This window comes from Sturnus vulgaris, chromosome 4 (genome assembly GCF_052056855.1).
Source record: "Sturnus vulgaris isolate bStuVul1 chromosome 4, bStuVul1.hap1, whole genome shotgun sequence".
NCBI lineage: Eukaryota > Metazoa > Chordata > Aves > Passeriformes > Sturnidae > Sturnus > Sturnus vulgaris.
In genome coordinates, this window is record NC_142246.1 from 61,760,326 (window position 1) to 61,786,419 (window position 26,094).

At 45.0% G+C, this 26,094-nt stretch overlaps 1 protein-coding gene and 1 long non-coding RNA gene across 14 annotated transcripts in view; one reads left to right on the forward strand and one right to left on the reverse strand.

Annotated features, from left to right (window-relative positions):
- NR3C2 (nuclear receptor subfamily 3 group C member 2) overlaps positions 1-11,690 on the reverse strand; it is a 188,233-nt gene extending 176,543 nt beyond the window's left edge. The window contains exons 1-2 of one of the 2 annotated variants that reach the window (XM_014880533.2): positions 11,587-11,690; positions 4,999-6,766 (exon numbers count right to left, since the gene is read on the reverse strand). In XM_014880533.2, coding sequence (XP_014736019.2) covers positions 4,999-6,764 — 1,766 coding nt within the window. In that variant the 5' untranslated portion in view covers positions 6,765-6,766; positions 11,587-11,690. Of the gene's footprint in view, positions 1-4,998; positions 6,767-9,948; positions 10,163-11,586 lie in introns of those variants that run through there. The other variant, XM_014880534.2, reaches the window with a different exon arrangement.
- LOC148224039 (uncharacterized) overlaps positions 11,632-26,094 on the forward strand; it is a 59,918-nt gene continuing 45,455 nt past the window's right edge. For 8 of the 12 annotated variants that reach the window (XR_015803360.1, XR_015803353.1, XR_015803352.1 and 5 more), the window contains exon 1: positions 12,611-25,881. This is a non-coding gene — a long non-coding RNA (uncharacterized LOC148224039). Of the gene's footprint in view, positions 11,679-11,776; positions 11,839-12,610; positions 25,882-26,094 lie in introns of those variants that run through there. The other 4 variants (XR_015803363.1, XR_015803356.1, XR_015803357.1 and 1 more) reach the window with 4 other exon arrangements.

Consider the following 26,094-nt stretch of genomic DNA (forward strand, 5'->3'; position numbering starts at 1 on the left):
GATTTCCAACAGCCAAGTACTGCAAAGTTTAGTGGTATCAACCAGCAATTGAAATGTTTTGGAAATACACAACTTTATTTACCCCTGAACAAAGAAACAACCAAGCCCTAGATCCCAGCACCCAGCTTGACAACAGAGCTCTTACTTCCCCAGATGGGGAAGATCCACCCATCCCTTGAACATAATTTGCCATTAATAGGGACTTCTCTGTGCCACTGCACAGGAGGCAAAAGATAAGTGTAATTTTAAGGGAAAATAAGACATTATTTGCATTCATATTCTAAGAGAAAATACTTTATGCAGACTTTGAACTTCTCAATAAAGAGCCAAACAAAAACCCAGCACACCCTCACCAAAATAACAACAAAGAAAGCTGTAGAAAGTAAAAGGCTGTTCAATGCATGCTGGTATGCCCAAGGGAACCTTTCAACCTCCTGGGCTGACATATTAATACAGACTTCGAATTTCTTTGCAAGAAATAAAGAATATGCCAAGGTCTCAGTTATGTCAAGACTATACCCAAAGGTGCATTAAAAAAAAAGACACAAAATTATACAGGAACCTACAAAAACACGTATACCTTCTCAAGTTGAAATAGAGGAAAAATATAGATTTGAGGCTATGGTCCATGGTATTAGAGAATCATTTCTGAAAAAGGTTTGCGCAGTAAATTTTTGGGAAGATAAAGGGGAATACAGTCCTGCCAGCACGGAGAATATTTTAACAGCACAGTCCTTTTCTCATAAAGTCCGTCAGCAAACAGAGGTCAAGGCCATTCATAAATTCTAAAAATAATATTTACCAGACCTTTATCTTTCTGGCAGGTATAATTCTGATAAGTGACTATTCTAGATAATATTTAACATAAAAGTTTATTTACAAAAATACTTGCAATAGTCTGAAATCAGATTTTAACCAGAATCAATTCAAGCCAGTAAAGGCTGCAGGTAAATCAAGATCACGTTGTTGGGTTGCTTTCTTTTTAGGGTTGGGTGGGAAGGGCTTTTTAGGGGGCTTTTTCAAGCAGGGTCTAAGAAATAGACAGAGACACATGTGAATGGCTCAGGAACAGACAGTCATCCCTAAAACACTATCAATGTCTGATCAAGAATTTCTTGAATATGAATATGCAATTCATATAAAAAAACCACTAAATTTTCTGAATAGCAGCACATCTAACTTTGTGAGTTCTTCCCACACTGGATTATACCAGTCAAATTGCCAGGAAGAAGCAACAGTAGGAGTATCAGCCCTCTGTTTCCACCACAAGCACTGAGAAAAGTGAGTACCTGTGTGTACATACAGGAGTTAATATGGAAATTAGAGGGGAAAGGCACATTTACAGAAGAAGCTTTAGGTAAGAGCTAATGCAGCAGAAAGGTCACCCTCCTCAATTTTTACTGTTGTTTTAAGCAACCATGACATTTTCGTAGGCCATTTTGAAAAATCACATAATTGGCACGGTCATGGGGCTTAGGCTAGCACCCCAATTCAGACAAGCACTGATCACCTTAAAGTGAAATCTTATCTGGATTCTTTGTGTAGGTTTCCATCAGTGACATCACATAATTGCACATATCTTCTTTTTCAAGCCCACTTAGTTATTATTTAGTTTAGAAACCTGTACTTCTTAGAAATGCCATTTGTGGAGGGAGGAATCCATACGCACAGCCAGACAAGTATGATTCACCCTTTATTAAAAATTACAAACGTAAAATCTTTCAAAAAACAAAGACATGTTCTGCATGCATATTAGCAGAAGAAAAATATTTAAAAGGGAATAAGGGAATTTGGTTTTGCTTAAGAGACTCTCATTCCCCAAACACCACAAGCTGCAATGTTATAAAAAAGTTACTACCAACTAACTTGAAAAGAACCATAACTATGCACATCTAATAAAAGTAACTGAAGGAGAAAAATAGAAATGTTCTAGTTGGCGGTGGGTGATTGGCACAGTCAACAAGGTAGCAAGGCATTTTAAATGCCTCTACTATGGTTATTAGGCACTACCACCAAATGTAACTGATTCAAAAAAGGGGACGCTCTAATATGAAAAAAAAAAAATGCAGCAATATCCTAAACATTCATTATCAATATGAAAAGTCAAAGTCATCTTCTTTTGGCCACCCACGCCTTTTCACCATGTAAGCTGCAAGTCTGAGGCAGTTCAGAAAGGGTATGACATCAGGGTTCAGAAAATAATGCTGCTAAAACAAGACATATTCCATGCTGGTCATCTACAGCCTTTAGAGAACCATGTAGCCTATTTTTTCCCCTTCCCCTTATTCTTTGCTTGCAGCCATTTAGATTGAAAGCTAAGTGCCCCTGAAAAAAAGTCCAAGACAGAATACCAGAACCTTTAAAATACTGCAAACTTCGAAGGCTTAAAATCACATGCTGTAGAAGTCCACAAAATGTGTGATGCCTCATATGATTGACACATGAGAAAAAAAACCTGACTGCAAATAGCAAGGATCTGGTTTAGATGTAGAGGACAGAGGTGTGATGCTGCTGCTCTGATGACATGAAGGAAGTATTTTGCAATCCCCATACCACATGGATATGAGAAAGCTGAAACCAACGTTGGGATGTTGGGTCTGGCATGGTTTTAAGCTATGTGTGTTATATTATAACACCTCAGAGGAACAACTAATTTGAGCATGATTTCCTCTGTTCTAGCTGCAAGACAGCACAGAAATTAAGAGAAAAATAAAGATTAGCCTGAGGTTCAATAGCAAGGCTGAGCTTTTACATGTGTGGCATCCTTACATGGAGCCTTTAAGACTTGTCACACCAGCAGACAAATATCTCAGCAGGCACCTCTTCACTCAAATCTGCACTGCTAAAATTATCTCTACACAAATCTTGAAAATTTTAAGGGCTTTGCACAGGTCCCTGGCTGCACTGTTGGCATGGAGTCATCAGCAGCCAGATTAAGAGAAACATTTAGTTAAATAATGGGGTTGAGTTCTGAGATTAGAAATGATGGCATGTCCTAATCTGGAGTACAGATCAGGGTGCCTGGAGTGTTGCAACCCTGCAGATCTCCATCACCTGAACAGAATTCCACACGTAACAGCTCTGAGCACTGAACATTCCAGGATTTCAATCCTGCAAAGTGGCAGCTACACTCACCTGCACATCCTACAGAGATACCTGCTTAGAGAACCAAAGAGAGGAAAGTGCACCCAGCCTATGTCATCATCAAATCTGATTACATTTACTGATCTAGAGCTCCCATGGACTAATGTCAGATCAGAAGACTCCTTTAAAAGCCTTATGAGAAACTGTCACTCCAAACACAACTATTGATGCCAACCATGCTGCTTCCTGCATTATTTCCTTGTTTATTGTGCCTGCCCCTGCAATGGATAACAGCCTTGATTCAGCACAAGCATTCAGTCACACAAGAGCTCTCAGAGCTGGCAGGAGCTACCTGTCCAAGCAACAGTGCTCAACCACAAAAGCAGTAAAATATTGGGTCTTTGTATTCAGGCACTCCATCAGTCTTCTGGAGAACTTTTCTCACTATATAAATAATGCAATTTATGAAAATTTCATCAGGTAAAATGACTAGAAACCTGTGACTCCATCTTCCTTAATCCAAGAAAGTACATTTTAGCCAAGACTGGATGATAACAAATATCCAGCTACATGCAAAGTTCAGCATAATGATAGGTTACAGCCCTTTTAAGTTGAGTATATTAAGAAGTGCATTTCTTTTTGAGAGCATATTGGAAATGGCCAAAGAAAAAGTGAAGTATGGCCTACAAAATGCTAGAGATTGTAGCAGGGCTGGACAGAACTGAGAATAAAATGAAAATAGGTAAAGTCTTTTTTTTGTTGTTTTCTCCTTATGGGTAGACAGGCTGATTTCCCTGCTGAAAAGCACCATTATTTTAGATATTATGTTTTTCACTGCAACACTATTTTCAGAAATCTGTAGTATCATACAAATATGGAAAACACCACGCATCCTCCTCACCCCACTCCAAGAATAAGGCAGATGCTTCATTCACCAAGGGCAGCTGCATAGCTCATGACGAGCAAAAAAAAAAAAAAAACACTTGTGAAAGGTAAATGCCAATCTGCTGCTGGCTATTTGAGCTTTGGCACATGCCTTTGGTGAGCCTGCTGGGTACATGGGCATGCTCTGCAACCATTTGAACCCACTCATGCTATCAGAGGCGCTTCAGAAATTGTATCATTGACTCCAAATCTAGATGGTTTAGGAGAGTAGGCATCCCTCACAAGATACAAGGACACCTGCTTGAAGAAGGATATGCTGCCACAGATCAGCCAAGAAACCCAAATTAAGATGACACTTGCTCATTTCTCTTCCACCAAAAGTGAGGAGATCAGTTTATCCATTTCTCCCTTTCAAATGCATCAAGTTTTAACAGCCCTCCTCCTTCTGGAGGCATTTTTCTATATATATAAACCAAATGTTCCTACAGTTAAAATACAGAAATAATATGTTGCCACAGGCTTGTAACGTTTAGTTTTTTAAACTTAACCAGTTAAAGTCTTGTGCAAACACAGAACTATGCTTCTTCACAAAAACAGATTCCTGACACCATCGTTTTCTTATCCTCATCTCAACATTTCATCTGAGGTACCACACATTCAAGCACTAGCTAAGAAAGAATAACCATTATAGGACACAAGAGAGCAATTTTACTAAGCTCTCATTATGGGAAAAACAACATTTGTAGTAGTAAGAGCTCATAAACATAGTAAAGCTATACCTTCAAACCTAATAACAACAGAATATAATATGTTCTTCTTAAATATTAAAGCCAGCACTTTGTTTTTATTAAAGGCAGAGTAAAATACAGCAAGATAGCAACAAATCTAATAATAACTGAAATTCAAACAAAGAATTATGCACCAGACTGAGAAATACCACCCTGCTCCTCATTTTAATTCACGCCTTGTTTGTTTAATGCAGGGGAAGAAAGAAAAAAAAAAAAAAAAAGTAGTAATTTGCCAGCTCACCTGGACACGTTTTCTGGAATGTACTCTAGAACTGGATACCCATCACTTCTTCTGGATGCCAACTCTGAATGCGACTTCCAGGTCTCCACGAGCGTGCTGACAGCAGGGAAGGAGCTCAAGTGCTGAAATGTCTGCTCTCGAGCAACCGGCCGCGACAAGGATATCGTGCCCTGGGCACCGATCCTGTAGTGAAATGACTGTCCACCTGAATTTACACCCACAATGGCAGAGGATGGTATACTGTTCTCTTGGTAATAGCTGCCATCATCAGGCTCCTGCTTAATCCCCACACGCAGGCTTGGATTTGGAAAACCGCTACCTTCACAATTTCCATCAAATGAAGAAACAGGTGGTCCTAAAATCCCAGAAAGAGAGTAATAGTCTTTGTCATCCATAAAAGAAAAATATGAGCCATCTGTAAATGGGAAAGGATTCACTGTTTGATTCCCTTTAAAGGAGGCACCAGAACAAGGATGTTTGGCCGACTCTTGCTTCACTGGTACTGAAAAGGGGGAATCGGAGCTTATTTTGCTGCTGCTGCTGTCGCCGATGCAGGCGCTGCCGAAGGACCCGTCTGGCTCGGGCTTTATGAACTGAACAAGGTTCATCTGGCTGTTGCTGGAGATGGCGTTCTCCATTTCCTCCATCTTAGGAAACGTGAGTTCCTGAGCACCCTTGTCTTTTGTTTCTGGACTAGGAACGGTATCTTGGCTTCTGCTAGGCCCCACTGGCGTGCCGGAAGGCGGGAACCCTATGGAGTTGTTTACGGGGCTACACATGGATGATCCCACAGTGCTAACCGCTGGACTCGAGCGCGTGGACCTGTTATTGGCATTGGAAGGGCTGGCAATGGAGCTCCTGGAGTTCAGGTTTGCAGGACTGGACACAGAAGACCTCATAGTGATATTGTTGGGACTGGAGACGGGAGATTTCACGCTGCAGTGGCTGGGAGGGCTGGAAATCGGCGACTTCATGCTACTGATAGGGCTGGAAAGCGGAGAGCCGACGTTGCTGACGTGCGCGGGGCTGTGCAGCATGGAGCCCCGGCTCTCCACGTTCGGCGAGCGCGACAGAGGGGTGCCCTGCCCCATGGGGCTGTGCATGGCAAAGCTCCCAAAGCTAGCGGTGGTTGAGGACACGGAGTTCACTCCCGCAGGACTACACACTGAGGAGGCCATGTTCTGAGGGCTGCAGCCTGAGGGGCTTTTCTCTTGACACATGATAGGGCTTTTGACAATCGAGTGCATGGCACCACCGTTCACAGCGCTCCCGGAGTCCGACATCAAAGACCTCAAGGGCCTGCTGGCGCTGTGGAGGGGGGAGGAGCAATGGCCGTTCTCCTTGTAGAGCTTCACCAGCTGCTCCACGTTCTGGTACATCTTTCCTGGGCTCCCCTGGTTCTGCTGATCGTAGTGGTAATCGGCGTCTCGTATCGAATCCATATATAAACCCATGGATTCGGCCACCGTCGCCGACAGCTCCTTGGACTCCGTTTCGGTTTTGATGTCAGAGGGCAGAAGACCAGGCTGGCTGTTGTCTTGCTGCAGGCAGGACAGTAGCTCAGGTTTTTCTTTGCTGTTTCCTTGAGCGCTGCTGTTTGCGAAAGTGCCGGTGGCGCAGCTTACGTTTACAATCTCCATGTAGTTACTGTCATCAGTCTGCTCTCCAGCACCTATGGAAGAATACTCCACAGACTGAGAAACTTGACCCCACCGTCTCTCCATATCTAAGCCTTCTGGGTAGCTGTGGTATCCTTTTGTCTCCATAACTAGCAAAGACATATATAAAAAAAGTAAAATTAATGACAGGACAGTGCGACTTCCTAAGGAAATTTCCTAATTTCCTAAGGAAACAAGGCGTATCCGCTTTCTCTGTCTATCCTCCTCTCTCTCTCTGCCTGCCAGTCCCATTTCCCTGCCCCATCCATCATCTCTCAACCATTTGTCCAATTTCAATCAAACCGAGGGAGAAGGTCTCATGGATATGACAGTCCTACGGGTTCAGGGAGAAAACAGCTCAGCAATTAGGAAACGCCCAAATTATTGCTCCCAGCTCTGCCCCAAAAGGAACGACTTGGCAATGTCATCACCACTCCCCACCCTCGCTGGCCACAGCCCCATGGTCAGTGCCAGCTGTACCAGGGACTGTCCCTCACCTGAAAATGGAAAAGGGGAGTAAGGAAGGAGGGGATCCAGAGAGGTCCTGGAAGGATCCAGAAAGGACATGCTGGTAGCAGGCAGGATGCAAAGCCTGTGGAAATTGCTCATTACAGCTCTGCTCCTCCAAGAACCTCCAAGAATCCACTGCCATGTTACAGGGACAACAAGGCAAGGGAGACTGCTGTTTTAAGGGGGTTTCTCTTCATCATCCTCACCATCCAGCGTAACACAGGATGCTTTAGAAGGAACCAGTGGTTCTGAGGGGCTGGGAGATGACTTGCCCCTTCCCAGCTGTACAGACTTCTTGTACAACCTCCCAAGGAGACACAAAAGTGTAGGGAGAGAAGTAGGACAGAAGATCAGTAGGAAACATTTCTGCCACAGGGGAAGGGGCTCAGATTAGGTGGGAATGCATGGCTATTAAACAGATCCGTAATTCTGCCAGTTCTCCAAACCTCCGTGGCAGCCAGCAAAAGGAATACATAAAGAAAAGTAAGCCTTGCTCTAAAATGGATCCTAAAAAACCCCCTGCCTTCCCACATTCTGCTTTCTCGAGGTGAGGAGCAAAATGTATGACCTCGTCTCCAATAATCTGAAAACCACATATAAGTAACAACAATTTTTAACTTTTTAAGGATTTGGCTCATAGTATCGTTAGAACTGCAGAAACTCGAGTGCCAACAGTTACAATACCAGTATTATGCAAATATTTTTTCCTTTCAGAATGTATTAATTTTTCAATATTTAATTTAGTGTTCAACCCCTTTACTTAACACTACTTAACTATGCTATTTTGAGACAAATTATAAAAACAAAACAAAAAACCTTAAACTGAATTACTTGAATACTTCTTTGCCCTTACTTAGCTGGAACTATAGCCCAATGCCTACATTTCCCTCAAGCACAAATTTTATTAGAACCTAGAATTATGTGTCTCACATCATCATGTATATCAAATCACATTCCTATAGTCTAAAATTTTCAGACAGAAGTGCCTAATTCCACACAAACTCACTCCCAGATAATCACCTACCCCTGATTTAAGTGCTGAGCAAGCCTAATTCCTAGAGAAATCAATTGCAGCTGTGAGTGACCCGCATTTATGAAAACCAGGAAACTTAGTTAAGGCTTAAAATTAGGATGTAAGTTAAAATTAAATCTCAGAAACACCAGCAGAACCACTGCATACCAGAAAATCTCCGTTACAGGCCTAACATTACACCAGTGTTTGAGCTTTGTAGCGACTTTTCCCACAGTAGTAAAATTCAAACTTCATATATAATCAATAGGCAAGCCTACTCTAAAACTTCAGTGACTAAAAATCTGGGTCACACAAAGGAAAAGAAATTAGAAAATGCCCTGATCCTGCACTTGCAAAAGCTGGTAAATATAGCCGAGAGGATCAAAAAGCAGCAGAGATTATTTGTGGCCTGATATAAGTCCAGTTTAAAATGACAGATATAAATCAGGGAGAATGCAGCAGAAAACGGATTTTTTGGGGAGTGCTGGTTTCTGTCACCTCCAAGTGCCTCGGTGGATACCAGAACCAAATTAAGCATCTCAGGGGTTACTGGTAGTATTAGGGTTTGGTTTTCTTCTTTTAGGTAGAACTTATTATAACTTGACTAGCACGTTTATCCACGGAATCCACACTTCACCTACTGCACACACATGCCTTTTTACAAACTTTCGCCAAGCAAACCTGACTGCAGGCTAAAACATCCACGGACAGCCACAGCTAAAGCTCAGCAGTGTTCCATATCGGAACCACGATCATCTCTATCCGACACTTTACAAAGCATTGTAAGCACAGCAGCTTATCCCGACTCCCTCTCCGAAGAACTACGGAGACACTGCGACTCGTGTATTTCACCCCAAACATATCAACAAACACAGCCCTCTGCAGCACAAATCTCCGATCAATCAGGCATGAAACCAGTCTCGCAGCAACAGCCAAATAAAAAATTAAATGGTACCTGGTATCCCTGCAACCAAAAGGTCACCTAGATACGGGAAAATCTGAAGTAAGCCCAGTTTCACAAAAAAAAAAAAAACAAAAAAACAAAAAAACAAAAACAAAACAAAACAAAAAAACACCCAAAAAAAAACCACCACCAAAAACGGCTGCTCAATCGGCCACCCACTTCTTAATTCTACGTGTTTGTAAATGAAATTTCCTTGAAGTTTCACTGTCTGCCAGCCACCTCGCTGACACAAGACTGCCCAGCGGACCCGAGTTTCGGGGCTGGGCTGGGGTTTTCCCCCTTCCTCCAGGGTACCGGAGCGGCGCTGCCCCGGCACGGCCGCCCACGGACCCGAGCGGAGCCGGGCGCGGGTGCCCCCGTCCCCAGCGTTAACACCCACGCAGGCAGCGCTGATTTCCCTCTTTACCGACGCTGCGAGGAGCATCACCGCCGCTCCCAGGGAGCAGCCACCGCTGTGCCCCCCTGTCCGCTTCCCCGCAGGTGCAGCCCGGGTTGTCACGCGTGGGGGAGCCCAGCAGTGCCCGGAAGCTGGCTCCTTCCATTCCCTCCCTCCCTGCCAGGAGTGCGCGGGGGAGGCGGGGGGGATCCGACAGCCCAAACCCGCTCCCGGCCGAGCCCGCGCCGCCGGCCCCCCGAGCGATGCAGAAAAGCGCTTTTTCCCGTGCAAACGCCGCTCCCCGCCCTTCACGGCGGGGAGGGTCCGGGCCCCGCTCCGAGCACCCCCCGGCTCCCACCACAGCCCGCCAGCCGCCCCTCCCGCCGCGGTGCGGGGAGCGGCGCGGCGTCCCCCGGCCCGGCCCCGGTACCTGTTGCGGCGGGGCGCGTCCCCGAGCCCCCGCGGCGCGGAGCGGAGCGCAGGGCGGCGCGGAGCGGCAGGCAGGGCGGGCGGCGCGGCTCCCCCGCCTCCCCCGCCTGCCCGCCCGCCCGAGGCGCGCCGCGCCGCCCGGTGACACGGAGCGGCACCCGGGAGGGGACGGGAAAAGGTGCCAAGTCCTTTAAAAACATGTCACATGCCCACATAAAGTTCAAGTTTACGTCCCGCCCGCCGCCCGGCGGGATTGGCGGGCGCGGCGCGGAGCGCGGCGCGGCCGGGGCCAGGCGGGCGCGCCATTGGCTGCGCCGCGCCGTCACTCACCCGCCGGGCGACATGACTGATACAAAGTTGCTGCGACACAGCCTGGGAAACGCATCTCCTTAAAGCCGCAGGGACCGCGCGGCCCCCGCGCTCCGCCCGCCCTCCCGCCGGCTCCCGGCTCGCCGCCCCGGGCACCCCCGGCCGGGCCGGCAGCCCCGGGCCCCCCGCGCACAGGTGAGGTGCGCGGGGCGCGGCCGCCCCCGCCCGGTGCCCGCGCCGCGCCGGCAGGGCCGGGCATCGCCTCTCTCCGCCGGCCCGGGGTTTCCGCCTGTCAGCGGCGCATGAATGCGCACCGCGCCGATGCAGCGGTGATTCAACCAGGGAAAATTTTTAAAAAAATAAAATTAATTAGGTGGAGGGGGAAAAGAAAGAAGAAAAATGTAGGAAATAAAAAGAAACAAAAAAAAAAAAAAAGAAAGAGGAAAAAAAAGAAGGAGCGGAGGAGCGACGGCGGCGGAGCGCAGGAGGGTTCAAGGACTCGTCCTCCGCTCCCCGCCGGGCTGGCTCCGCTCCGCGGCAGCCGCGCATCCCGCCGGGCGCCCCGCCCGCTGCCTCCCCCCAGCCAGAGGAGCCGCCGGAACGACCCCTGGCCCCGGGGTTGCTGCCACCTCCCATTCCCCAGTGTCCCCCTGCGTCCCGGCTGCAGGAATACCCTTTTCCCAGACAAGCCGGAAAAAAAAAAAAGAAAAAAGCCGCCGAGCAAACTTTCAGGCGATGCGCTCCCAACTCGCTCCCTAAATACCGCCCCCAGCCCCCGGTCAGCGGCCCCTGAGAGCCCCGCTCCCGGCCCCCAGGTGCGCCCACGGCCCGGCGGGGACAGCTCCGCGGCCCCGCAGGGTGACAGCGGTGCCCCCGGGAGCGGGGCGGGGGGCTGAGCCCGCCGGGCAGAGGCAGCGCCGGGCACCGCGCACCTTCTCCCGCAATCGCCCGTGCGCGCCCGCAGGGACCCCGCGTGTGCTGCTGCGGGCTCGTATTCCAGAGTCACGGCGAAAGCGCCAACATCCCCAGGATTTGGGGTGTCACGTGCCCCTCTCGTTCTCCTATTCTGCCAGATATCGACCCACACTCACGGGCCGAGGCGGCGGCTCCCAGCGCCCGCGGCGCGACCCGCGCAGGAGCAGCCGCCACCGCCGCCGCGCTTCCCCGCGGGCGCTGGCGAGCAATGGACGTGTCCTTCCCGCGAAGTTTTCACGGATGGGGACGGGACTAGCCGTGACCTGGATACGCCGGCCGGTGTGCCGGACACCCGCCCCGTTGCCCCCCGCGCCGCTGCTCGCCCCGCGCAAGGCTCCGCGCTGCACTCACTCACCTCCCCTACGACATGGTGGCGCGGCGGGGGGAGGAGGCGCGGCCCCCGGCTACTGGCAGCGAACCATCCGGGAGCCCGCACCGCCACCCAGGGTAAAAAAAAAAAAAAAAAAAAAAAAAAAAAGTACGCGGAGGAAGCACCGGGAGCGCGGCCGGGCGGCGGGAGGGAGCTGCGGCGGCGGCGGCAGGCGGCGGGGTGCCCGCGGCTCGGCTCGGCTCGGATCGGCGGACAGCTCCCACCATGGACGCCTAGGTGGGTGGGTGTTCCCGCGGGTCACACCCTCGCCCGCCGGCGGAGGGGAACGGGGGGTGGATCCAGCACCGGTGGGGGAGGAAGGGGGATTTTTGGGGGTGGGGGGGAAGAGAAGAGGGGGCGGAGAGGGAGCGAGAGAGACACCCTCCAAAAAAATTAAAAAAAAAAAAATTCAAAAAACAAACCCGAAAAAAAAAAAATTAAACTTATGTCATTCCAGGTAAAACTCCCATCTGCGCCACCAAGGAAGAGGAGGGAGGAGAGTGGCGAGGGTGTAAACTTTTTCCTCCCCCCCCCGCCCCCTCCGGTGCCGCCCGGCCCCTCGCAGCGCCCGGCGGCCGCGGCGCCCCCGCCGCCCCCTCCCGCGCCGCCCGCCCCGGCGGCTCCCGGCGGCTCCCGGCGCCGCGGGGTTTCTCACGCACGGAGCCCGCCGCCGCCGCCGCCGCGGTTCCTGGTTCGCGGAGCCGCCGGAGGAAGGGAAGGAGGGCGGGCGGCGGGGGAGGAGGAGTGTCTCCCCGTGCCCTTCCCCAGGCGGAGCGTCTCTCCCGGCCCTGGCGGCGGCGGAACACCCCTCCCTCCCTCCCTCCGCGCTCCGACCGCCCCGCTCGGCCCCCGGGCGGGCTGCGGGGAGCGGAGCGCCCCTGGACGGGATTGCGGGAGGAGGCAGTGCCCCCCCCCCCCCCCTCATCCGCCGGGCCTGCGCCTTCCATTCCCCCCGTCCCCGGCGCTGCCAGGCGGGGGGAGCCGGTCCCCGCTGCCCCCCGGCGTGCCCTTGTGTCCCGGGATACGGGCAAGGAGCGGGAGCATCCGCGCCGCACTCGCGGGGCTGCGGTGGGGCAAACCCGATTAACAGAAAAATCGGTGCTAACATCGATGCTGGTTTTAAAATAACGTTTCACTTGTGGCTAAGGTCTTTTAAAACTGATTATGTTTGAGTTCAGGGCATTAAATGTCTCTTCATTTAAACATCTTAAGGAAAAAAATGAGGCATTGGAGGAAGGGAAAACTTGGCCCTGTTTTAATAGCCTCGATGCAAGTCTTGAAACGTGGGAAAGGGCTGCTCGCCGGGAATTTTACCTGTGCCGAAGTCTGTAGGATCGGGGCCTTGGAAAAGGTGATATTTTATCAGCTGTTGTTTGCATCCGCCAAAGTTTGTGGGTAACTTGATAAATGTTAAACAGGGAAGCAGAAAGTGCTGGTGAGGCCAGACTCTGAGATAACGGCACATTCAATAGCTTAATTTCACAATTAGTTTACTGTATTATTGGAAGCAAATCATATTTCACTGTGCCTACACTAGTGCTCTATTTTTAGCCATAATCTAGCTAAAAAGGATGAACCTACTGAGATGTATTATAACATCGAATGTGAACAATTCTGTTCTCTTTCTACTCATTTCGTGTCATACATCTGGTTTGGAATACAGCTCATTTGTTAATCGGACAGAACTACCACGGATGGGCTGGAGGCTGCAATTCCGAGGCAGAGGAAAGTTCCACACAACTCTGCAAGGAACCCAGCTGGTCACAGCCATGCAAAAAGCATCCAAGCATACTGTCTGCTCTCTCAATAAGTAGCATAGCCAGAACAACTATTTTTTATTAATTTAGAATTACAGTGTATTTGGCTCTTTGGTTGCACTTTTTTTGTTTTACTTTTCTTGATTTTTTTTTCAGGGCGAAGTTGTAAATGAAAAAAGCATTTTAAATGCTTGGACATAGCCTCAGTCTTTGTGCTGCATCATCTTTTTTATTATATTTTTAGGAACAAAAAGGAAATAGAAAATGAAATTGAGGGAATATACCAGTCTACTACCTTAGTACCAAACATTTGATCCCCTCCCTTTCCCCTGTGGTACAGACAGAGATGGCTGCTGGAAGAATAAAGCACCTTTCACGATATATGCAAGATGCTCACAGATTTTCCACAAATTCAGTAGAAACCTCATTTGTTTTCTGCCTGTGGTTCACAGGAGCACTTAGCTTTTTAGTGGTTGACACTATATCTATTTTTAGTAGCATTTTAACAGCTGTCACTAACAAATACGATCCCATCTTGAACGAGGAGGGGAGTTTATCTGTTTTATTTAAAAAAAAATCAGACTACGTAATTGTCAGATTATAAAATGCAATTTGGATCTTTATCTGTGAAGAGAAAAGGCTATCTTTTCTCATTATGCCAATTCCATGGGGGGGGGAAAAAAAAGGGGGGATGCTTTCAGTGGGCTTGATAAAGTAACGAAAGGGCTTTGCAAGGTTTGGAAATAATGTTATTCAAAGGCATACCAATGTATATATAGCACATTTCAGATTTGGTTGAAAGTGGTCCTGTTTTGCTGCCTTCTGCAGCTGTGTTGCGATGGGGGAAGCCGCAAAGAGTCGAGTCATAGTTTTCCAAGTAGGTCAAGAGGAGCAGCGCGGACACCTCCAATGAGCGATTCTCTTCCCTCAGATTAGATTTTGTATGAGGTTAACTCATGTCAGGTACATGACACTGAAAGCAGCAGACAGACAAGTGTTAAGGCACTCTTGCAGCAGATGTCATCTCTGTTCCTAAAGACAGGGGCAAATTTGCTACGGATAACGCATTACAAAACAAGATAACGCTGGAACTCGGCAAGTGTCAAATTGTTCCTCCTCCCGTGCTTGGAAAAGCGAGTGAATCGGTATTAGGGGCTGCAGGAGCAGCGATGAAGTGTAAAAGCAGCCTACTGTACTGTCTTACTTAGAGGTCATGTGCCCTATTTTGAGAACTGAACCAAAGCGGATGAAGTTTTGAGTCGGTTCCAACTAAGGCAGCTGGGCATTTCCCACTTCTCTCCAGCTCCAGCCCAGGAATGCAGGCAATCACATGGTCACACATATTATTCCTTTACCCGACATTACTCACCGTAGATTTAATTTTTGTGCCGTTTGGCTCATATGGGTTTGATTAGCCGAGATTTGCAGCTGGTCAGAAGCAGTTGCATTTTGGGAAGACACTGGAAAATCATTGGGGATGACAGGTGAGAGTTTACTTTCCCTGACCAACAGGCATGAGTCTTCCAAGAGAGGAGTCCACAGTCTTCTCTGACTTTCCAGTTAATTGTATTAAAGCTAATTTTCCAAGCCATGCTGAAAGTCTTTAGAATCCTTTACAAGACTAAATGTAAGTAAGCATGTTTTCTGTACGGTATGTTTATATTCTCTCTGAGATATAAATATTTTATCTATTTAGTCTAATTTTGAACAATTTTGTTTTCTAATTATAGATAAATCCTTTAGCTGAGCAACAGAACATGTTCCCTTTTAACCTGTATTCTTTCTTTTCTACTTTCTTTTTTCTTTTTTTTTAATGCTCTTTAATGGCCCTGTTGTAACTGTGGTTGAACCACATCTAAGTATAGTACAAGTGCATTTCTAATGCACATTGGCATTAGCAACCACTTGCTTGTGCAAAGGGCCAAGACATGCATTTACAAACACCTATTTCCAATACATTTCAAATCACAGTTTATATTGACTATTAGCACCAATAGCTTCATCTGCTCAAAATAATAACATCCCACAGGGAATTGCTTGCTGTGGATAATAGGTCTAGTAGACAGTGGCAGGACAAACAAAACATAAAGAATAACACATGGACAGTACTTTGTATTTTCTGGAGCTTTAATATTACCACATATGTTTACATCGTTTATAATCAGCTTCTCTCTTGCTCTTGCACTATTTATTGCAAGAAAATTCAATTTGTAAAAAAATTGCCATTGCTACAGAATGCAGCCTTATCTCAACATTAACGAATTCCCAAGCAATAAAAGGTAGTGGCAGCTAATTGTATCTTAATATTTATCTACTACCTACTGGCATTTTTACAGTATCAAATGGTAACTCATGCAGTAATCTGATAAAAATTTTGTAGTAACCATAATAGTACTGCACCTGTGCCAAAAACCCAGACACAGTGTTTAACAGCAGTAAAAAGAGCAAATAGCACCCTCCAGCACTTAATAAACATATCAAATGCAAATTGGAGGAAATTATTTAATCAGTCTATAGACTAGTTAATTTTGATGATTATTCACAGTTCTAGTAGCAATACTTAAAGTGTGGAATAAGTTAGTACCAAAATTGTCATGACACCAAGGTCATAAGCAGAATTTGAAACTTGCTGCATAGAGGAAATTATCTTCCTGATTGAATGAAGGTGCAGCTTTAAAGTTCCTACAGCAAAAGGACAATTCTTATGTAATTTTCCAGATTCTTCTCTAATCCTGAAATTGCCTGCTCTCAGATATTATGCAATGAGAGATGGTTTGATATTAACCTGCATGATCAAATTCATATTGAGACTTGAAAAACCTTTGTTTTCTAAATTTTTGTAAATCTGTATTTCCTGGAGAAGAGGGATTTCAGCAGGACTCTCCCCAAAGCATACAGTGATGAAGAGACTGAGAAGAGCAATGCTTTAAGCTAAGAGAATGAGGAAAAAATCTGTGCAAGATAGAATAGGGGAAAAAAAAAATCTATTGATTTTGGTGGAAGTTGTACTGCTTTCCTAAACAGATGTGTTTTGTTGATTTTGCTCATATATTAAACTCTTGCTTCCTTTGTAGGCTGTGATCCAGCTCAAGGAGCTCATTCAATGTGTCCCCTGGGCCCACACTGGCCAGTTGATCTTGCACAACATGGAGAGTTGGTCCTTGTCAGATGCACGTTGATTTACACAGGTTTGGTTGAAAAAGGAACCATAAGTCAGAGAACGTGTCCTGGCTTTGGAGACCAAGGTCACACCAGAATTTATCTGGCCTAGACTAAATATCTGATAATGAAAAGTCATGCATTCCAGCATTTTCCCACTGAACTCACCAGGACTTGGCTCACAAGCCAGGAGCGACAGAAATTTTGGCACATTGGATTGGTTTGTCCCTAGTGATTTACAGGTGAGAGTAGGCATCCTCACCAACCCTGCTGCCTGGCTTTGGTTCATTCTCTTCTGGTTTCAACCAACTCAGCTTGGTTTCCACAAAGGGTGCTCCCTCTGTCAGTGCTTGTGCAATCCTGGCACCTGCTGCATCCAAGTACCACACAGACCCATTTCTTCTGAGTTCTAGAAAGAAGAGCAGCGTTATCAGCCTTTTACAGGCAGGGAGTGGAGGAACAAAGAGATTGCAGGGTTTATCTCGGGCCACTAAGAAGGTTACAAAGTACGAAGCTCGTTACTTCCCAAATCACAGATCACTGCCAACCACTGCAGGACCAGGGTTCCTTTTCGGTCATGGCCTTCCCAGGAATGCTGCCTGAGCATGAGTGACGTAGAGTTGAAGCACTTCTGGTTGTTGTCTGGGAAGCAAAACGTGCCATGCTCTGAATGGATTCATTATTGGAATGGATTTTAGAAACCCCATATTGTTGGGGATTTTACCATATGGATTAGCAGCAGCCACTGAAGATTGACGTTACCTTCCCTGCCTGCTCGAACCTGGTCAAAAAGAGTCACATTCCATGAATGTGCAAGAATTTCTGGCATGAATTCTTGTACATGCACATTTGCATTTTGGCTTCTGTGCATGCTGTTCAAGCACTCACCACTTTGAACTCTGCTTTTCATGAGTAATTCTGACCAAAAACATCATTCCTTCATATATACACATAAAACAAGCATATAAGAGGCCAAATTAAAGTAATTTCAGAAGTTTTTTCTTTACTTATTACTTTTGCATTCTCTTCTCAGCCGTGGCTGGACACTCACGGAGTAGAAATTATGTAGCCTTCTCAAGATTTCTGAAGGAAGATCAGCCAGGACTCAAAGGATATCTTGTTTAAGAGTCAAAGTTGTTTCAGGGCAGGACTCATAGAGGCTTTAGCAAACAAGAATTTCTCCTGGCATGGTTCATTTATGTCCTCTATGCATGACTTAAAATTGAAAACATGAGCCTATCAGAAATCTTTTGTGTTCAACAGCTGCATGGAAGACATGACTACTTCCAAATGTAAGAGCAGGTACTGATCCTTTTAATGTGGTTACTTAGTCCTGCTCTAGGCAGAAGGCACCTGTCACTGTGGTGCTAGTCCTGCAGGACTTTTCAAGTCCTAACCATTACTTTTTTCGGTAAAAAGAATGAAAAAAGACTACTAAGAGGAAGCACAGGACAGTTAAGGGACTAGAGGTGCTGAGCTATATTTGCATTATTTATACTACTTTTATAAAACCACAACAATAGTGATTGTAACATGATTTACACTGTCAGGAGAGAAAGAATTAGACCTTCTTTTAGTGAGGATCATTAAAAAAATGAATACATAAAGTAGGCAGTACACTCTGCCTGCACATTTTTATTTCAGAGCTTGTACTGAAGGGTGTCTAAGCAATTGCTTCCTTGTAAATCCATTGTGGAGAGCAAATGAATCCCAGGGACTGTCGCTCCTTGTTGATCATCAGTGGGCGTAGATGCAGTAGATGTAAAGGTCTATGACTCACTGAGCTAGCTAAGGTGAAACCAGATGAGAGGAGATAATTGCACCATTATAAAAAGAATTATCATAGTTTGATTACAGGAAAAAAAATATCTTCTAATGGTGCCGTAACTCTTGGGAACTAAAATATGAGATGGGACCAAAAACGAGGAGTTCATGTCAAGGAATAGCAAAATGTCCCTTTTAATTGATCCATTTTAATCAGACATGCCAAAAAGATGATTTCAAGGATTGAAGGTATAATTGGTCAAAACAGCCTAAGGTACTTCCCCATGCCAGTTCTGATTACAATAAAAAAGAAGACTAATCAAAGATACAAATTGACAAGGACAAGAAATTTATGAATCCAGAGATTACTGGAATGCTTCATGAAAGAGATGATGCAACCTCCTGCCTTATGCATGAAAATAGATACAGAGTTTAAAAATTGCCCATCTAGTTTGATGATCTGTAAATTCAAGAGTGAAAGGGAAGGGTTGCAGGTAATCCACACGTGATACGAGAATTCTAATACTTACGGCGATATGAAGAATGCATTTCCTTTTGACAGACATTGAAGGGTTATTTGGTGTCACAAAGTCCAGAAAGCGTGTATATAAAATGCAGAAAGTATTCAGGCAATTAAGAGAAAAAAGGAAGTGTGGTGTAAATTAATGGGCATCTATGACCTTTATAGAGTACATGAAACACTTGTCAGGATGGTTTTCATACCAGTAATGACGTTATAAGCTGGCTACGATTTAAGCTGCAAAAGCGGAATGAAGAGGACAATAAACATTTGAAGCACACTAACAGAAGCATGTCCTTTTCTCTTTCCATTTGTGTCTGTGTGGAGGTTTTAGTAGTGGTATATACTAAGGTGAGTAGCAGTACTTGGGGAAGTACCAAGATTTGAAGCATCCCTTTGATAATTTCCTTCTAGCTCGGTCCGAGTCAGCTTCAGGTGTGGAGATAGGCAGGAAGAAACTGGCAGCTGTTTTTCAGTATCACCTTAGGGGTTGTAACAAAGGGGCAACATTCACAACTCTTATCCCAAAAATTTATTTCCATGAAGGTGTTTCAGAATTGGCAAAGACATCTCAGTTCTCAGGTGGGAGGTAACTTCATATGGCTCATGTGAAGTGAAAAAGGTGTTTTTTCACAGCCAACATTTGATTTGAGGCTCTCCAACACTGTGTCCCAGAGGCCTTGGTAAAAAATAAGACATGACTCTCCACTCTTGTTATGAATCAGTAGGGAGAGCTGTTCAAAGAAACCTCAGTTGGAGGTGGCAGATAAGAGAGTCCATCTAATTCAGTCCATCCTCCTTTGCCTCTGCTTCCCAGCTCCCTGCACCTCTGCAATAGCTGAAAGGAAGGGGGAGACTCAGACTTGCATGTTAAAAATCTTATCCAAACCACATCTGTAAATGACAGCCTCTACCTTCAAGTGTGTTCAATGGTTACTCCTTATTCATTGCAGCATTAGCCATATAATGATACCTCTAATAATACTAATAATGATTCAGGGCTCGGTAGAACCTAATATTACATATGATTCCAGATATTGATGTGCACCCTCGCTATTTTTACTTGTTGGATTTAAAGTTAATAATATTCTGGCATAGCCCTGGTTCAGGTGAATGGATAATTTTTTTCGATGGGTTTTCCATAAGAAAAAAACAGAAGATTTTTTCCACACATCTAATGCTCACAGATGGACATGAGCACTGTTCAAAATGCTGCTCACCACAGGAAGAGCATTGATAAGGCATTGATAGAGGCAATCAAATGCATCACAGAAGTTTCTGGCAGGCAAGGAAGTTTCACAGGACAAGGAAGTTTGATCCTATTGGGGGTTTTCAGGGCAGTGCCACATCTGGAAACAAGAAGCTGCACCTTATTAGGATGATGAAAAAACAGAGGGGCATTTTGGGACTGTGAGAAGTCTGATGGGGTTTCAGTTAGACTGTAAGCTGTAAGGTAAATCCCAGTGCTCTGGTGGGATAGTTTTCAGGGTGCATTAAGGGGACAGGCAGTGGTCAGACAAATGGGTGGCCCAGAGGATTAGGAGACACCTCTTCTCTGGATTTCCCCCTTGCTATCAGTGTAAATCCATTTGTATTCACTGCCAGCATTCATTTCCGAGTGACCTCTGCACGGCTGTACCGTGGACCCTCAGCTTTGATTTGGGGGTGATGTATTTCAGAGTGTCTCACTCTCACCCTCCGTGGTGTGACTGCTAAGTTCTGTCTGCTGAAGTGGTCCAGCCAAAATCCATAGCCCCAGGAAGGGGGCTACAGTGGTTTTAGCCCTTCCCCAAGTGCCATGGGTTAAGAGCTTCTCTGGCATAGCATGAAGTGGTTTCACTCAGCTCTTAGGTTGCCAGTGGCTCTGGGCATTTTGTCGCAGCCTGGCAGGATTTCCTGAGCAGTGCAGGGGATTTCTGCTTAGGAGAATGTTTGACTGATGATGTGTTTGCAAATTCTTTGGGAATGTCCCCTCATGTGGGTGTCTCAGGCCTGAGAGGCTGCAGATCTTACCCTGGCTCAGTGCTTGGCAGGTTTTCTCTGTGGTTTTCTGCCTTGCCCTTAATAATACAGTCAAGTGAAACAGCCGTGTGCAAATACGTATATAAATATATAAATATATATATATATATATACACTTTGTGCACATCTGGACTGTAGCCACTCTAAAAGCAAGTAAAACAAGTTAGAGTACATACATTACAGAAATGCATATCAGGTTATTTTACAGGCCATGTTAACTCCTGAGGAACCACACACACATTGGTCCCTCTCCTGGTTTCTTGAGGAAACTTGTGTCTACATTGCTCTTCATCATGCAACGTGCATATGCAAATTTGCTGTCTTTGTTGTAAGGATATTCTGCTAGGACCAAGAAGAGAAAAAAAGTTGGAATGACTTCTATCATTTGCAGTGTAGGCAGGGAAATGGTTTTAGCCAAATTAATCAACACAGATGGAATAGCTGACCTGAGGCTGGGTAATGCACGTTTCTGAAATAAAGCCTGAAGTTCCTCAGAAGAAACCAAAGAACTATGCAGAAATCACCTGGGTTTTCCCTCAGCTCCAAGTACTGAAGCTGAGAGAGGTGATAAATAATGGCTTGTTAAGAGCTTCAGATTGCAAGAAAGAGAAACCTCACAAAATCTAAACCCCAAGATCCTGTGGACACACAAGTATAGAAAGACATGGACTCAATTTTTCCATCAGTTATATGTCTGATCAGTAAGAACACAACCACACATACACAGCTAAGCAGAAGATACACGTGCAGACGTGCCTAGGTGCTTACTTTATTGAATTTATTGTATCTATGTAATATTGTGCAGACCTACAACAAAATATGTGGATATAAATGTGGGAACAGGAAATCCAACCCAGAGAATGTGTTTTAGATAAACAGATTTTTTTTTGCTTTGGGTTTAGTATTCTAACAAGCATAGTAGTGCTTTGGCATGTCATAGCAGAGATTAGCAATAGAAATAATAGGTTTTTGCAAATTATTAGAATTTTGCTTTTCTTCTGCTGATTTTAGCCTTTTTTTTGCACACGATTCTATATTTGGTAAAGTTTTAATATATCTGTATAAATACAATGATAAATACTAATTTTTAATACTTTGAACGACACATTTGGTCAATGTTCCCTCTTTAGAAGAAGTATTTGTTTCTTTGAGAGGCAGTTTCAATAGCAGGCAGCAGATTATTTTAATAAAACAAAGTGAGATCAATATCATGGAAGCAGGATTAAATATCTTTAAGAAGGTGCTGGCATGCTAACCCTTTGTATATGGCTTCATATTTTGAAGTGGAGAGATAAATAAAGGAGAATCACATAATATAATTCCTCTATTCACTGGTATTCGGGAAGGTAAAGGTTGCTTGAAATATGTATGATGAAGCTGGGTTTTTCATAAAATAAAGTAGAAGAGATTATTCAAGAGAGCAGTTTTCCTGAAGGAGACAACCAAGAGGCTGCAGGTGATGTAAACAGATTATATTTCTTGGAGATTAAAGTGAGGTTTCTGACATTTGAGAGAGTCTATTAAAAAATGCACTGTGCTTACTATCATCTGTGGACAGTATTGATTGCTGAGCTGTTTACTTGTAAAAGGAATTCTTTCTGGTCAAGTGATGCAGTTTTAGGAAAGGAATGACCTCTGCAGGACGAGGGGGCGTGCAATTATAAATCATACCAAATGCGATTGAAACTCTCCCACTGGCAAGAGAGAAAATCAAATTAAAGCAAATATTGTATTAAAGGAGTTTCAGTGGATGCCTTGGAGAGCTCTGATTTTCATGTAAATGCTCATTTAGACTGAAGTTTACTGCCTCCTCAGAATAATGGTGAAGAAAAGAAAAGCATATTTAATTGGAAAGGAAGGGAATGCCAAGGAAACAGATGAATTGCAACTCACTTTCTAGATTTTTTCCTGCAGATCTAGCAGCTATGATAGCTCACTGTCTTAAATTGTTCAAAGGAAAACAGTAATTGAACTTCAATCCATATAATTCAGGAAATCTTGCTTTCCTTTTTTTTTTTTTTTTCTTTTCCTCCCCTTTTTTTCTTTCTTTTTCTTTTTTTATCTTTTTCATGTCTTCTAGATTATTGCAGCTTTAGCTAATTTTCCTGTCAGGTCCTTTTGCATGTCCTTGTGGGAATTGCCTAGTGATTGACAGCTTTGATCTGGAAATTGTTGCAGCTAAACTGCTACAATTCATGTGGAGAGAACTGCCAAATAATTTGACAGATAGATGCCAAGAAGTGACGTATGAGGATCTGTCAGACAAAGTTTTTTAGAGGAACCATCCTTTGAGTTTTGCTTCTGGTGGGCTGCAAAGAGCTGGCAGCACCCCTGATCTGCAGAAGCAAAGTGCTGGGATGGGTTATGCTGTAAGTAAATCCCTCTATAAAATAGGATATCTCTATAAAATCATCATCAGAAATTAGGGATTTTTCAGTGATGCTACCAGCTCACAGGCAGTTTTGTGCCTGAAAGAGTGTGAAATTCATGTAAAATATTTCCTGAAATGAGATTTTCAACGAGAAACCCAGGAGTAAATAGGGTCGTTTTATCTGAGCATGAATCTTAAAGAAATCAAACATACTGAATTCCTGCCTTTTTTTTTTTTTTTTTTTTTTTTTTTTTGCTTTTCTCTGCATTTGCACACAAAAAAAATAGCCTATAGTTATAGAGATTTGCCCTAACTGTAAGAATCAACACAAGTATAAATGTCATGGTAGGCTATCAGGCAACTATGAGGCAGCACATGTTCAAACCTAACTGAGTAAACATATTTTATTTGCATTCAAGCTAATGCCTTGAAACTGGAGTTAACCTCGCGGCGCTGAACTCAGGGCAGGTGCAAGGCCATTTCCCTAATCCAACAAATTGAGATGTCGACTGTGTAGCCTGAACTATTCCGTTCCTAAAGCTTTTGTTGCATTTGTCTGTGTGCACGGAGGTTTAACGCAGCGGGGCACTGAAAATCTCATCAAGTTCAACAGAGTAAACCTTTAAAAGAGCTTTTCATCATTAAACGTTTCCATGCCCTGTAATGGGCAAGGTAACGTGATCGTACTTTGAGGAGGGTTTAAGCAGCAGAAAGTGTCCCGGTGCCTGGAGCTGGCAGGGACACTGGGACTGACACAGGGACAGTGCTAATTAAAGGTGCACAGGAGAAAACTTCAGGGAGTAGGTTTTGGGAGGCAGGGAAGGAAGGAGACCATCCCTTGCAGAAAGATGTGACGCTCCAGCCGCCGAGCCCAATCGCCGGGGAGCAGGAGTGCATAAACAGGAAGAGGCAGGAAAGAAGAAGTCACTTAATTGTGGGCTGGAGAAGAAAAACGTCTCCCGGGAGGTTTGTTCTGGATGGATTGTGGGAGCAGGGAAGATGTCAGGGAGAGCTCTCTGGGTTGTGCCTGTCCTGGAGTAAGTTAGAGCCACCAGTCAGACCGAAGGGTGAGATGATGTAGCAGCAGGGGAAACTAAGCACATTCATCAGCGTTTTAATAATATTTCCTGCCGTGTTATCTTCTCATAACTTTTTCAGTTATCCTCCCATCTTGACAAATTCCTTCTAGACCAGCCCATAATAGATTTTTCTAAGGTGCCCAGCTGAAAGTGGAGGCATACTAGAAAGTCTGGAGCACAGGGAGCCTCAGCTGAGCTGTGGGGTCTGGTTCTCGTTTGGCTCTGCCAAAGACTCCCATTAGGACATTGCGTAGTTTCTTAAACTGATTTTTTCACAGGTTATCCTTAATTTAGTCTTTTACAGACATTTGGCCATGAATTCTGGTTTTCAGACATATGAGCAGCTACATCTGTAATGAACTCTGAATGCCTGAAACATTATGTAGTGGTAAATGCTCTGAGAAAAACAAATAATGACTCAGAACAGACACCAAGAATAGTAGAAACTTTGGAACTATTCCCCAGATTTTAGATTTCTTTTTTCAAAATGCTGTTAATAGTATCACCTCAGTTCCCAGCATGCTGTGAAAATGAAATCATTGATGTGTGTAAAGTACTCAGAACTGGTAGCGATTGGAAAATTACTCCACCTGCTTTGTCTTTTCTACCTCATTCCTGTCTTCATGCTCCCCCTCTCGGTGTTGGGCCCTTGCACTCTGCCCACTTGTCTGGTCCATGGCTTGGTACCAAGGTACTTGGCAGCAGGGACTGGTGTCAGGTCAGCTCCTGTCTTGCTTGTGCCCAAATCCCACCCTGCCACACAGCTGGCTTCTGCTCTCCAGAAAAGCAGAGAGGTTCAGATGTGCTCCACAAGGCTGGCATCCTCACAGGCAGCATCTGTACAAGGCTGTAGCAAGTCCACACCAAGTGATTTCCATCACAATTCTTATAAAGCTCTTCCTTTGACCAAATGTGGGTGGACTTGCACAGAAACTGCACAGAGAAGCTGTTCTTTGACAGAGCTTCTTGTCCTTGCTGTGAAATTATGGGAGGGCACTGGGTTTTTCAGCAGGAGTCTTGTTCCTGAGTCTGCTCCTTAGAAACAGCCAGCTATATCAGCTGAAATTTGTATTTTAAAGTGAAAGCAAAGAGAAGAATTGACTCACTGTGGAGATGTTTTGTAGTGTTTGGAAATGTCACACCCAATTGGAAGTGGGCTCTTCAAAGAGGTTGGCAGCCCTATTAATATGTAAAACTACTGCTGTGCTGATATTAGCAGTGCAGGTAGGAGTCACACATCTAAATGCACCCAAACTGGGTTCTTCTGGATATAAGCTGAACAGAAAGATGCATTTTGTCTCTGGGAGATTTGGAGAGCAGGGGAAGTGAGCAAAATTTTCTTACTTGGGATCCTGAGGCGCCTGACAAAACCTTAAAGTTAGTCCCACCTTGAGAAGGAGATCAGTTCCCAAAGTCCCTTCCAACCAAAAATTTTCCATCATATTTTCATCATCTAAACTTCTGAGTGTTTCATATTCTAGGTCTCAAGATGGCTATATTTCCTAATAATGGATCTCTGCTCTCTATTTAGAATGTTGCTTTTGAAGACCAGCTATGGCACACATTTTTAATTGATTGATCTCGGTTAAGAGGGCTGAGAAACTTAAGGTAAGGTTCTTAAAGTGTACCGCATGCAAGATGGGGTTATTTGTGGGCTATCTTTGCCACAAAATTGTTTAACCATACTGTGCATTCTTGCTGTGATTTAAAGTGCTCTGTATGGAGTTTGAATGCCATCGTGATTCTAGCAATAAGAGCAATAACAATAGTAATATTCTGCCATTTCTAAGAACTACAGAGTAAACCCTAATAAATAACAGG